This window comes from Crinia signifera, chromosome 12 (genome assembly GCF_055691185.1).
Source record: "Crinia signifera chromosome 12, ASM5569118v1, whole genome shotgun sequence".
Classification (NCBI taxonomy): domain Eukaryota; kingdom Metazoa; phylum Chordata; class Amphibia; order Anura; family Myobatrachidae; genus Crinia; species Crinia signifera.
This window is the reverse complement of record NC_139228.1, coordinates 52,082,451-52,095,744: the sequence shown is the minus strand read 5'-3', so window position 1 is coordinate 52,095,744 and position 13,294 is coordinate 52,082,451. Positions and strand designations below refer to the sequence as shown.

Genomic DNA, 13,294 nt, shown 5'->3' with positions numbered 1-13,294 from the left:
CACCGGTCGGTGGTTATTCAGATCCCACCTGCAGCAGGTAGGATCTGAAGAACGACCATACAGCCGGGTGCGGGTCGCCATCGGATCGGACCCGCTCACGGTGCACATCGTGAGCGGGTCGTGCCCCCCCGCATCATCGTGAGCGGGTCTGAAGAAACACTGACGACCCGCTCTCATCGTGAGCGGGTCGTCGTAGTGTGTACCCCACATTAAGGTGCCCACACACTAGAACGATTTTTGCGCCGATATATCGTCCGATGTTTACCGAAAATCGGCCGATTTTGGTCCGAAGCGCGCTCCCGTGGATCTTTAGCTGAATCTTCTTATCTTACGTGCTGCACAAAAGATCAGAAGACTTAACAAAAGATCCATAGGAACGCACACGGGATCTTAAGAAAAATCTTTGGTAAAAATGTGCGCTTGCCTGAAATCTTTTGTCCAGGACGGAAAAAAGATTTCAAGGCTAATTTATGTTCACATCTTACGATCGCAGATCTTTCTAGGGTGTGGGCACCTTTTAGATAAGCTAATTAAATACTCCCAATGTCTTGTATCCAGTATCGTATAAAACATGACTGAGGGGGGCCACCATGGCAATTGCCTCCTTATTACTGGTGCCACACAGCCGATCTATCCTATTGTGTCCTCCTGAGCCTGCCTGTAGCACTCAGATGGTTAGTCTGAACACAACTTCTGTTTGCATGACATTTTCCATAAGACTTATGCTGGGTATACACCAGGACGACTAGGGCCCGATCCCCTCAATCTAGATCCAATTCTGACCAATTGGATGTAGATTGTGTGGTGATTGGGCCCTTTTCTGTCCTGGTGTGGACCGATACCGATCTGATACGCGGTCCCGCGGGTCGGTCGTTATTGAGATCCTACCTGCTGCAGGTAGGATCTGAATGACGACCATACAGCCGGGTGCATCGTGAGCGGGTCGTCGTGGTGTGTACCCTGCATTATTGACAAGTTACAATATAACTTCGGCTGCACATTTCAGAAGGTAATGCTTGGAATCTTTTTCAGTGGTGCCCACACACTAGAAAGATTTTTTGGCTGATTGTCCGATTTTCGATAAATCGGCTGATATATCATACGATATTTACCGATAATCGGTCTATATCGGTCCGATGCGCGCTCCTGTGGATCTTTAGCTGAATCTTCTGATCTTACGTGCTGCACAAAAGATCAGAAGATTTAACAAAAGATCCAAAGGAATGCACACACGATCTTAAGAAAAATCTTTGGTAAAGATGTGCGCTTGCCTGAAATCTTTGGTCCAGGGCGGACCAAAGATTTGAAGGCTAATTTATGCGCACATCTTAAGATCGCAGATCTTTCTAGTGTGTGGGCACCTATAGATTTGTTTGATGCTGACATTCTGATTATGTGAAAAAATGTCACCTGCTTGTATCCGTGTTTCTGCCACTAGATGGCAGCAGGAGTTTGTGTTCAGAGTAGACTACACTATGGGCCTGATTCACTACCACTCGCTAAGCAGTTCCCTACTTAGTGGGTTGCTGAACGCCTCACCAGTGCTGCCCACCTCCCCACAGTACCATGCAAGTGGTTGTGTCAAAAAGTATGTGCAGCACATACCATGCATCGCCTCGCAAAGCAGGATCGCTCGGTGTATGGACACCTTATGGTCTTGTAAATCCATTAATTATTATTTGTAACTAACCTTTTGAACCATTGAGAATTAGTAAGCACTAGATGAGTTTCTGTACATTGTTAGCCCTCCTGTGATTGGGGAACAGCTCAGGACATGAATAGAACATGTGCAGCTGCAGAAGGGATTTGGCTTGGTAAATGGATGAGCAGTAAGAGTGCACACATGGGCCCTTATTTATGTTTCATGCGGGAATTCCCGGATTCTCCGGGGATATATTGCACCTTATTCTCAGTGTAGGAGCTTGATCTGGACAGAACCGTCACTGAGTGCAGTTAATGGAACTCGCATACTAACTTCTCTGTAATTGCTTTTCAGTGGATGAATACATTTCTGTTGCAAAAGAGAAGCACGGCTACAACATGGAGCAGGTAAAGGCCATTCTCTTGTATTCTGTTAGGATTCTGCCCCAATAGACATACAGTCCAAGTATTGAAAGTCCTTTAACTGTGTGCGACTTATGGATTGGATTATTATTAACCTATATAGTGCAGCAAATTCTGCTGTGCCTTACAATCGGAAATGGTGATAGCGTAACCGCACAAGAGGTTGGTAAATAAAATGGAGGACATGGGATTAGGGGATAATATTTGTAGATGGGTTGGGAACTGGCTGTGTAATAGAGAACAAAGAGTGGTCGTGAACAGTGCCGTATCTAATATGATACCAGTACTAAGTGGAGTGCCACAGGGTTCGGTACTACGGCCCATTTTGTTCAACATCTTTATTAACAATATTGGGATGGGGTTATTCAGCAATGAATCCATCTTTGCAGATGACTCAAAACTGAGATGTTACCACGCTTCAAAATTATCTTGACAATCTAGATGAGTGGGCAAAAAAGTGGAAGATGAGGTTCAATGTGGACAAATGCAAGGTCATGCACCTTGGGAGACATAACCAGTGTGCTAGTTATAACCTAAGCGGGGATGAATTGGGTAATTCAGTACTTGAAAAGGCTCTAGGAGTCCAAATAGACGACAAACTGGGGTGTAGTGCTCAATGTAATATAGCAACAACAAAATTCTAGCATGTATCAAAAGGGGCATGGAAACTAGGGACTCAAAAGTGATAATGCCACTGTACAAAGCATGGGTCTTCAAACTGTTGCCCTCCAGATGTGAAACTTCAAATCCCAGCATGCCTTGCCACAGTTTTGCTATAAGGGAGTGTTAAAACTGTGGCAAGGCATGCTGGGATTTGTAGTTCCACAACATCTGGAGGGCCACAGTTTGAAGACCCATGGTACAAAGCATTGGTTCGACCTTACCTCGAATATGGAGTACAATTCTGGGCCCCACACTATAAAAAGGACATAATAGAATTAGAAAAATCCAATGAAGAGCAACTAAGCTAATCAGGGGAATGGAGAATTTAAGCTATGAGGAGAGATTAAGCAATTTGGGTCTATTTACACTAGAGAAGAGACGTTTAAGGGGGGACATGCTCAACATGTACAAATATATCAGGGGCCAATATAAGGAACTGTCATACACCCTTTTTTTCTACTAGAAAGGAATCTAGGACGCGAGGGCACGAGTTTAGATTTTGTTCTTCTAGAAGAAAAAAATTTTTTTTTTACGGTCAGAGCAGCCAAACTTTGGATCCTGGAGAAGTGGTGTCGGCAGACACTATAAATCTGTTTAAAATAAGGTTGAATAAACATTCATGGGTACCAATGAGAAGCATAATCTGTCTTTAAATTATCAGAGCATACTATATAACAAGGGTTTAGCTATTATAAACCTAGGTTGAACTAGATGGACGCAAGTCTCTATTCAGCCTCACCTCCTATGTAACAATGTAACAAACTGGGTAGTTACAGGCCGTCGTAGAGGTAGGAGGGCCCTGCTCGCAAATTTACAATCTGGAACAGAATGTTGTAGACTCTTCAGTAGTGACAGCTGGTTGCAGTTTATTTACTGTGTGGGTAAAGTAACTTTCTTAAAGCAGCACAAGGAGTCTGAGTCGCAGCCTTTAGGCACTTAGCCCAAACAAAGCCGCACACCTGAAATAAGTTGAAACAGAACAATACTTGATTTAATCCAGATAAATGTCCCTTTAGGCCACAGGTCTTCAACCTGTGGCCCTCCAAATGTTGTGGAACTACATGTGGCAATGCATGCTGGGACATGTAGTTTCATAACATCTGGAGGGCCACAGGTTGAAGACCCATGCTTTAGGCCAAGTGCATAGAGACTACATTGCAGTCTAACAGTGGGAAATCCTTTTGGACCTCAGGGTTCCTCTGTGAAAACTCTAACCGGACTCATCACAGGGCTGTCATGTAACTGTTGGCAGCTTACTCATCCCTTGCCTTGTGCTTGCCCGCAGGCTCTTGGCATGCTCTTCTGGCACAAACACAACATTGAGAAGTCCCTGGCCGATCTACCCAACTTCACCCCCTTTCCTGATGAATGGACGGTGGAAGATAAGGTCCTGTTTGAGCAGGCGTTCAGCTTCCATGGGAAAACCTTTCATAGGATCCAGCAAATGGTAAGAACGCTGCTTCCTGCTGAGAGATCCTGATTTATGTGGATGTTGCTGAACAGCAAAAAGCATTTTTACAGTTTTTAGAGGTTTGGGCATCTGTCTTCTGCCTGTACTGGTTTTCTGCCTGTACTGTATGCTGGAGTTTCCACACTTAGTTGTTATCTATCTCTATATATCTATCTATAATCTAGTGTCTGTTAGTCTAGGAAACACTGCCATCTCTTGGCAGGTAGTGGAACTACATCTTTCTCTCACACATGCACAAACACAGAAGGTAGCAGACTAGCTTTCGAAGCTTTTGCTTCAAGCTGGCTTACTAGTACAGTTATATATCTCTACACTTTGTATTGTGTTCCTAAAACTCCACTTTTCTTTACAGCTTCCTGATAAATCCATTGCTAGCTTAGTAAAATTTTACTATTCTTGGAAAAAGACCAGATCCAAGACCAGTGTAATGGATCGCCATGCCCGCAAGCAGAAAAGGGAACGTGAAGGAAGGTAACTCCCAGGCCTCAGGGCTGTATATAACACCTGCATTATCTGGCTGACGGTTGGGCAATGGGTGTTTGCCAAGCATGGTCCTCTCTATGCTGACGCTGTTCCTATATGGACTTTCTAGTCCAGGGGTGGCCAAACCAGTCTTCGAGAACAGTTGACATTTCCTTACCACCTAGCTAGTGCACAGGTGCAGTCATTACCAACTGTCACATTCCCAGACTCCCTAGCTGGTGCACAGATGCAGTCATTACCAACTATCCCATTCCCAGACTCCCTAGCTGGTGCACAGATGCAGTCATTACCAACTATCACATTTTCAAACGTGTTCTAACGACACATTCTGCAGATCCACAGGTGGCCTGCTCTAGTCTATACCCTCCTTGCCAGTGTCCCCCATAGGATGTTAGACTTTTCTATAAGACCTTTTCTACAGAATTTCACCTACAGTATAAAGATTAGTGACCTCAGTTCAAAAATTAATTCAACTTAAATTTGAATGGCTGAACAGATTCTGTGTGTAACCTGTATCTGTGGCTGATGGTGGGTTCTTTCCCTTTCTGCCAGTGGCGATGAGATGGAAGAGCCAAATGGTAACAATCCAGTTGATATGGAGGTTGAAAAGCCAAAAGAACCCAAGAAAGAGGTAAGTGCTTATGTGCTGATACACGGCCATGTCTGCTTCATAACTGAGGTGGGAGTTGTAGTCTTCCGTCTCTAAGAAGACCGACCTGTGTGTACCCCTGTTGCAGGATTTCATTTCTTCTGTTTCTCATCGCCAGAAAGCAGACACACCTAGATAGAGGGGTTGTATATAGATTCATTTATTTTCCCCTCCCCTTTTTTTAAGGCTTTACAGAGTTTTTTTTTATCTCAATTACCCAGTTATGGTCCACTATAAACACTTGAGGCATTCTCTACATCAGTGTCCATGGTCTGTGGATGGCTGTAACAATGCACAGATGAGTTACAGTATGTCGCTGGGTCAGTAATCATCCCAGCTGTCCAGACGGGTCTCCCCTAGGGGTACATAATGGGTTGAGGTGGAAACCGCTGCCCTAATTTATTTGGACCACTAAAGGCCCCCATACACTGCGATTTGGGTCTGATTTCACCTGATTCGGATGGATCGGGCAGTGAAATCGGCCCAAATCGTATTTGTAGACGTACCATCTGACCTGATGCGCGGTCCTGTGCGCATCGGATCGGACCGGCTGCACATAAGATTTGGTAAATCTTATGTGCAGCCTAGAGGCGGGCAGGGGACGGGCGTATAGGAGGCAAGGAGCTGAGCGGGGCGGGCTGATGGAAGGAGCCAGGCAGGAGAGGCGGTGGACTTGGTCGGTGATTGCCACAAACAGAGAGCCGGGCAGGGAAGGCAGTAGTCTGGGTGGTGAACGCAGCGACTGGTACCAGAGACCCTGTAGCGTAGGGGAAGCCGGACAGCAGCGGGCGCACATAGAATTGAATGGACAGTCAGTGATTGGCTGAGAGCTCTCTGTCAGAGAGCTGTCGGTAGATTATGTCCGACCTAATGTATTGGGGAGCAAAAAAGGCAACTTTAAATGGCCACACTTGTGCTGAGGGGTGGTGGTGGTAATCATCAGTTGGCTCAGAGTACATTGGGGCACAGCGGGTGATCACTTTTTTGCTCCTTTGTTTTTGTTTCTTTGCCACCTGTACTATGGGTGTTGCTCAGGCAGAGTGGTATAGAGGGGTAACCTGGTCATCGTGTTTACAGTGACGCTAATTCTCATTGTGCGTTCTCTCATCCATCTGTCAGCAGGAAACAAAGAATGATACTGTCCCTCATGTAAAAAAGGAGAAGCATCCATCCCAAGCCAAGAACAGGGCGAAGAGAAAACCACCAAAGGGAATGTTCCTTTCCCAGGAAGATGTGGCAGCTGTCTCTGCTAACTCCAATGCTGCCAGCACTCTGCTGAGACAGCTGGATATGGAGCTGGTGTCTGTAAAGAGACAGGCAAGTATCCGTCTGTTCTGGTATAGAGAAATGTCCTATTATTCTGTTTGCATCAGCATTTCTGGTGTTTGTTCCCTATCACACTTGCCTGTTCTGATCCCCATGTTACAGGGAACCCCTCTCCTGGTTCTGCTTAGTGCCTTGGAGAGGACAAGTGATAAATTATATTTGGTATGCTCGCTCCTGGGCTGCTTCCTGGTAAGAGACCAGTGAGGTGCAGGGAAAGCTTACCCAGAAGAGCATAATCTATAATACAGCTAGGTGCTTGTAGACCCCTCGCTCTCTCCGTGGTTAGTTGAAGCTCGCGGTTGTGTATGATTGTGTCAAAGGGCCAGCTCACCATAAACACGCAGTCGTTCAGAGAGTGGTCTATGCTGGTAATCCTCTTGTCAGTGATTGGTCGGTTTGCCCCGCATGTACTGAAACCACTTTCCTCCTTGTTCCCCCCCAACAATGTAGATTCAGAATGTCAAACAGACCAACAGTGCACTGAAGGAGAAGCTGCAGGGTGGGATAGAGGAGTACAGGCTTCCCGAGGTGAGTGGAAGGCACACATTGCTTTTCCAGCGCTGATGAAAACTATGGCCAGCCCTCAGCAGTTTTGTTATCTGTATCAAATCATGGAGAGTGATAAAGCGCACCAACCAATCAGCTTCTACCTGCCATGTTACGCCTTTTTTTTGAACCATGACACACAGGAGCAGATAGGCTGCGACTTTAACTAGCTCTACTTTATCTCCCAGATTTTGAACCTGTACCTCATAATCTGTAAGGGCACAGCATATAACTTGATTTTATTAATGTATTCTCTTCCCTTTTAGGCTGCTCAGAAGTTCAATGCTCGCTGGACAACAGAGGAACAGCTTCTCGCTGTGCAAGGTACATAAGAAACATGGCAAGCCATGGAAGCCGATCGTGCTTACTGTAGTGACTGAGGTCTTGACTTCACATTAATCGCTTCACTGTACTCCCCCCCCCCCCCCCCCCCCCCATATCCCTTTTCCTTCAAGCAGCGTTTCCCTCAGTGATCACAAAACCCCCCAAAAAGAGTGGGTCGCTGGGACCCCTCACTTTAAAAAATTGGGGTCCTACCTATCTTTTTCTGGGTCCCCATGGAATAAAGCCTCCACTTTGTTCTCCCCAGCATGACACATTTGGGTCAGGGGGAAGTATCAATTTGCCCACTCATATAAAGCAAGATACATATATACTAGAAAAGATATAATTCTGAAATTATGCTCATTGCCGAGGGGGCTGGAAAAGCGGACACGCCGCTCAGCAGAGTAGGTGAGCGTGGTGGGGACGAGAAGCTCTGAGTTGAGCAGTGTGTCAGCTCTTCCAGTCCCCTGCCGCGCTAAATGCCCTTTTCTGCTGAGAGCGGGCGCATCCCGTCCAGTCCTCCTCGCTCTCAGCAGTGGACTGTACTTACGCAGCGTGGCGCAAGGGCGCACAATCACAGTAAAACCTGTGCGGCTTTAGAAGTAATAAAACAGGAAGGGCACGGCGACCTGTACAACAAGCCACTAGTGATTGACTGCCGGGCGGCCACTGCACAATGATTGACTGCCGGCGGCCACTGCAGTGATTGGCTCACAGCTGCAGCACAGTGCGTCCTCTGGGACCCCTTCAATTTAGAGAAAATACGTGCTATTGCATGTTTTTTGCGAACCCTGCTCCCTCCCACGCTAAAGGGCCATATGCGCATTTCAGTGGTTCATACATATATATATATATATATATATAATATATATATATATATATCTATCTAGTCTGCCCATGTACCTGCACGCTGGGAGTCAACTAACCTACTGTATATATGTGAAGTATGGGAGAATATCTGAAATCCACAGTAATGGAATTACGTCCATGACCTCGTTTCTTTAAGGCTGGAATGATAAAAGCTATACCACCTATATTGATACTGTTTTTTTTTCAGCTATCCGGAAATACGGACGTGACTTTCAAGCGATCTCTGACGTCATTGGAAACAAGTCTGTGGTTCAAGTGAAAAACTTCTTTGTGAATTATCGCCGTCGCTTCAACCTAGACCAGGTCTTACAGGAGTGGGAAGCAGAACACGGGAAGCCAGAGGAGAACGGAGATGATTGCACTGAGAAGCCTATAAAACTACCAGATACCGCTATTAAGATGTCCGATGATGAAGAGGAGGAGGTAACGCAAGCTGCCGGTTACGCTGTAACCACGGAAGACATGAAAGTGCCCATAAAGAGTGGTTCAACAAATGTAGGAATCAAAGAGGAGCGGGTAGCTGTATTTTTTTTCCCTATAATTTCTGCTATGGTCTCGTAGGTTTTTCTGTCTCCATTTCTATAGGGGTCTTTGTAGCACTGCGACCTAGTCAAAGAACTTAAGCGCCATTTCCTGTTATCCGTGGATAAGCTGACATTTATTCTGCTATACTGGCGAGGGGTTGGGGGTTGGTCTTCGCTCAGGGTGTTAAAGGGATTTACACAAGTTATGTGAAGATATCTGATGCCGCAGACCTAGGTGGGATATGGGCTGCAATGTACAATGGGGATTTTATAGGTTTGAATGAAAATAATTCTGGTGATGTAGATAACAATCCAAACAGCTCAGATCTATAGTGGCAGTTAGTTCTGGAAATTTAAAATGCGGGAATTCCATGCCAAATAGTTATGGCTCTATTTATGTTGTCCTGCTTCCAGTTGGCAGATAGGGTAGGGTTCTGATGGTTTACATCCAGGGTACAAGGAGTCAATCGGTCACATGGTATGATGGAGCCAATCTCACCACTGGGTTCTGGTAGATGAAATACACTGACAGTCCGTGCTGTACCGTGTAATGGTGCGGTCATGTGACTTATCTAGTCCCTTGACCTGCTATGTAAAGACGGCCTGACCGCTATATGTGAATGAGCATGTGTGCACTTTATAAACCTCTAATAAAATACCTTGCTGGGAATCTGATCCTACATAAATGTGTTACTAGTTAGGCTGTGTGTGTGTGCTGTTTGTAATTTATATGTGTATCTTTCTTTCCCAGGCCTCGCTTTTGGATGTCCGATACCCCTCCGCTTCATGAGAATAAGAACTGTTTGACTACTTTCATTTGCCCAAAATTTCAGGTATTACAAGGACTCAGCTAGCCACCTGCATCCTGTTTTGTGGACACGCAGCTACTTACCAAAAAGGCAAATAACTTTCAGCACTTTGTGATATCTGCCTTAATCATGTCCAGAACCCGCACCCTGCTTCCACGCTCGCCCGCAAGTAAGGGCGCAGACTGATTTTGTCCATCGGCGGAGCAAGGTGACCTTCCTCCTGTACATATATCCATCCCCGATTCCAGGATCTCCGGCTGCCTGCTGACAACCATCTCTTTATGCATGGACTTGTGTTGTAAAATTACTTTAGCATTACTTCTCCAGTTCTCTACCCACTATCCTTATTTATTTAGGACACATGACAGGGTAGAGCGTCGAACAGATCCGTATCTCAGCTGCAGCGTTTACATTCGTATCTCATTGCGCCTCTCTTGGATCTATCCTCTGTACTGTCTAAATATAGTATATCTGCCTCTCTGGGTTTCATTGTTGCATCCCCACCGTGTAACTGCTGAGTTATATAAAGCATGGTTCTATTGCCCACAGGAAACCAAACCACTCCCGTTCCAGCTCTGTAATTTTCCGGAAAGTAGGGAATCTGCTCCTTTTTATATCTTTTATAGATTTTCTTTTAGATTATGTCCTGTGTTGAATCTTGAAATAGCTGCTTTTACTTCATAATCCGAAAATATTCTTGTGTGGTCGGGTTCCCTGTGTACTGCATAGTTTCTGTACGTATAATACCTTTATATATAGGTTTATTATGTTACTTTGTAAACCAACCTTCACCGTGGAGGTTTTTTTTTTTATACAAAGCCGTTTGTACCAATTTATTTCTCTTCAGAATACTAATTAATTCTTGGCAATGAGCATAATTTATTTCTGCTACAAATTATGTTTATGGAATAAGATTTCCTTATTTGCATGTATGTCTGTCCTATGTGCCTTCTTACGTTACAGCAAGCTAGAGAAAGGTAGTTACTTGTTTTATCTGGATCCTGTGTTATGGCAATTTTTTTTTCAGAAATTATATTCGTGCGTTTTTTGTCATTGTGTTATTTTTTTTTTTTTAAGTACTTTTAGGAAGGTAATAGTACACATTGAATGTGGTAAACATTCTACAAGTTGTAGGCAAATACCGGTTCTGGCGTTTTTTCAGTTGCTCAAATTTTTTTTTACATTTTTATTTTAGTTCTATGATTATTGGGGTTTTTCATAATATTTTAATCTAATTTTTAGAGTGCCTAATACAATTGTTACCAGCTGGTACAAAATTGTCTGCTGCTGTGATATCTAGATACCTGACTCCATACATCTTTAGTATCTGGCCTACTCTAGGCAATATCTATGTCTGCATTGATTTACATGGTGCCTCCTGATCTTAAAATATCACCATAAAACCAAACAGGTTTTTATATTTAAGATTAATATAAACAAGATTTAGTCCGGCAATGGTCTGCTAGGAGGAACTTTTTGGCCCTTTTTCACCTACTTAAGAGTTAAAATGCTGCTTAGCGGGAGGCTGCATAATAACTCACGGTTTCCAGACCACAGGGAGAATGCAGATTTTCCAGAGCACAATGGTGATGCATTGTAAGTGGTTGACAGAATTTTTGCCACCTAACTCAAACATACCAAGACTTTTTAATTGTTATATGATGTATCTTGCTCAGACAATGGCATCATAGAAATGTAATATATAAGTTGTCCTTCTGCTATTATTATATTGATATTGATCAGTGTATAGGTAATTATATAATCCTTTTTTTTTTCTTAATCTGCAAAAAGTTTACTCTTTTGTGGCAAGTGACCTTGGGTGCTTATCGAAGGTTAGCACCACTTTGCAGGGCACTGGTCCCGTGTTCCTGACCTGTGTCTCCAGGACTCAACTCCAGTCCTCGAGAGCTACCAACAGTTAATGTTTTCCAGATCTCCTCACAGAATCACAAGTGAAGTAATTAACTCCACCTGTGGATCTTTTAAAATGTGTTAGTGAGTAATGAGTGCACATTTGCAGCAGCTAGGTTGTCTGGGAAAGGTGAACTGTTGGAAGCTCTCTGAGGACGGGAAGCGGTCATCTATTAGAATGAACTTAGGTCTACAGTCATTAGGTCGACTGGCAGGAAGGTCGACATGGGCCAAGGTCGACATGACTTAAGGTTGAATTTGCATAAAGGTCGACATGAGGAAGGTCGACTGGTCATAAGGTCGACATGGGTTTTTCACTGTTTTTTGAGCCGACATGTGCAGACAGGCGGTATTTCATGCCCTACCATCCACTAGGGCGTGGTGGGAGAATAAAATAGTGTGCCGAGCGTAGCGAGGCACCGTGCCCGAAGCATTGCGAGCGATGCGAGGGTCCGATTCTCATTGCCAACTGTGTCCATGTCGACTGTGTCGACATTCGGATAAAAAAACTGTGAAAAACCCATGTCGACCTTATGACCAGTCGACCTTCCTCATGTCGACCTTTATGCAAATTCGACCTTAAGTCATGTCGACCTTGGTCCATGTCGACCTTAAGTCAGGTCGACCTTCCTGCCAGTCGACCTAGTGGGGTCGACCTAATGACTGTAGACCTAAGTTCATTCTGACAGATGTACCGCTTCCCTGAGGACTGGAGTTGGCTACCACTGGTCTAAATAATCTTTGTGGAGGGCAGTGAATTCATAATGTATTTTTTTTTATCTGCAGCATGCCTGCATGTCCGATTACTATCAAATATAAACTGTAAGTAAGCAGCACCCATCCTGGCCTGAGAGAGTGAGCGTGTTTCCAGCCTTCCTATCTATCTGCCTGCCATTACAAGGCCTCATAGTCCAATGTACAATGGGGATTGTTGCTTGGGGCAGTTCCTCATTGTGTATGTATATTTTTATTCCTTCCTTTTAGTACTGGAGAGGAAGGCGGAACAGATCATGGTCTATGAAGGAGCCCACCAATTGGCTCCCTGAATTTGTATTTATGTAAATTCCCGTTTATAGCTTATTAAGAATTTTAGCAAATTAACTTTGTAATGAGGGTCCATGAAATTTTTGCCTAATATATTAACCTTTTTTTAAACTATTGTGCAAAATTATCAATGTGAATGTTTCAAATGATATATTTTGGTGAAAGCCGGTGCGTTTTTCTCAGATATATAATAAGTTATTGTGCAAAATGATATAATTTATAGCAAAGAACAGTTTTAGCGATAGAATTTTTTTTCCGTGTGTATACTGAAACAAATTGTTTTTAATTTTAGCGAGCACCAATTTATCACAGACTGCGTGGCTCGCGGTTGATAAACCGATGGGTCGCGCAGCCGGAACTAGAACACGCGGTCTTTCTGTGTAATCATTCACGTGTCTGCGACATTGTACATAAATATCATACTGTATTTATTTCTGATTTCCTTGTGGGTAAGGTGCAAATATTCTATAACCAAATTGTTGCCCCCGCAGAGGAAGCTTACGGAGTCACTAGGAGCCCAGTGATCCAATTACTATCCTCCACTTACTGTAAGATGCCAGGCTGTGGTGTCTACGTACAATTTAGTTTATTAGGGGTGGGGGGGGGGGGG

At 44.2% G+C, this 13,294-nt stretch overlaps 1 protein-coding gene across 5 annotated transcripts in view; it reads left to right on the top strand.

Moving 5' to 3' along the window:
• The window catches only part of RCOR1 (REST corepressor 1), a 32,750-nt gene extending 19,456 nt beyond the window's left edge, over nucleotides 1-13,294 (top strand). The window contains exons 4-12 of one of the 5 annotated variants that reach the window (XM_083167511.1): nucleotides 1,997-2,049; nucleotides 4,013-4,174; nucleotides 4,551-4,669; nucleotides 5,234-5,312; nucleotides 6,453-6,647; nucleotides 7,107-7,184; nucleotides 7,469-7,526; nucleotides 8,584-8,819; nucleotides 9,672-13,294. In XM_083167511.1, coding sequence (XP_083023637.1) covers nucleotides 1,997-2,049; nucleotides 4,013-4,174; nucleotides 4,551-4,669; nucleotides 5,234-5,312; nucleotides 6,453-6,647; nucleotides 7,107-7,184; nucleotides 7,469-7,526; nucleotides 8,584-8,819; nucleotides 9,672-9,710 — 1,019 coding nt within the window. In that variant the 3' untranslated portion in view covers nucleotides 9,711-13,294. Of the gene's footprint in view, nucleotides 1-1,996; nucleotides 2,050-4,012; nucleotides 4,175-4,550; nucleotides 4,670-5,233; nucleotides 5,313-6,449; nucleotides 6,648-7,106; nucleotides 7,185-7,468; nucleotides 7,527-8,583; nucleotides 8,913-9,671 lie in introns of all 5 variants that reach the window. The other 4 variants (XM_083167508.1, XM_083167509.1, XM_083167510.1 and 1 more) reach the window with 4 other exon arrangements.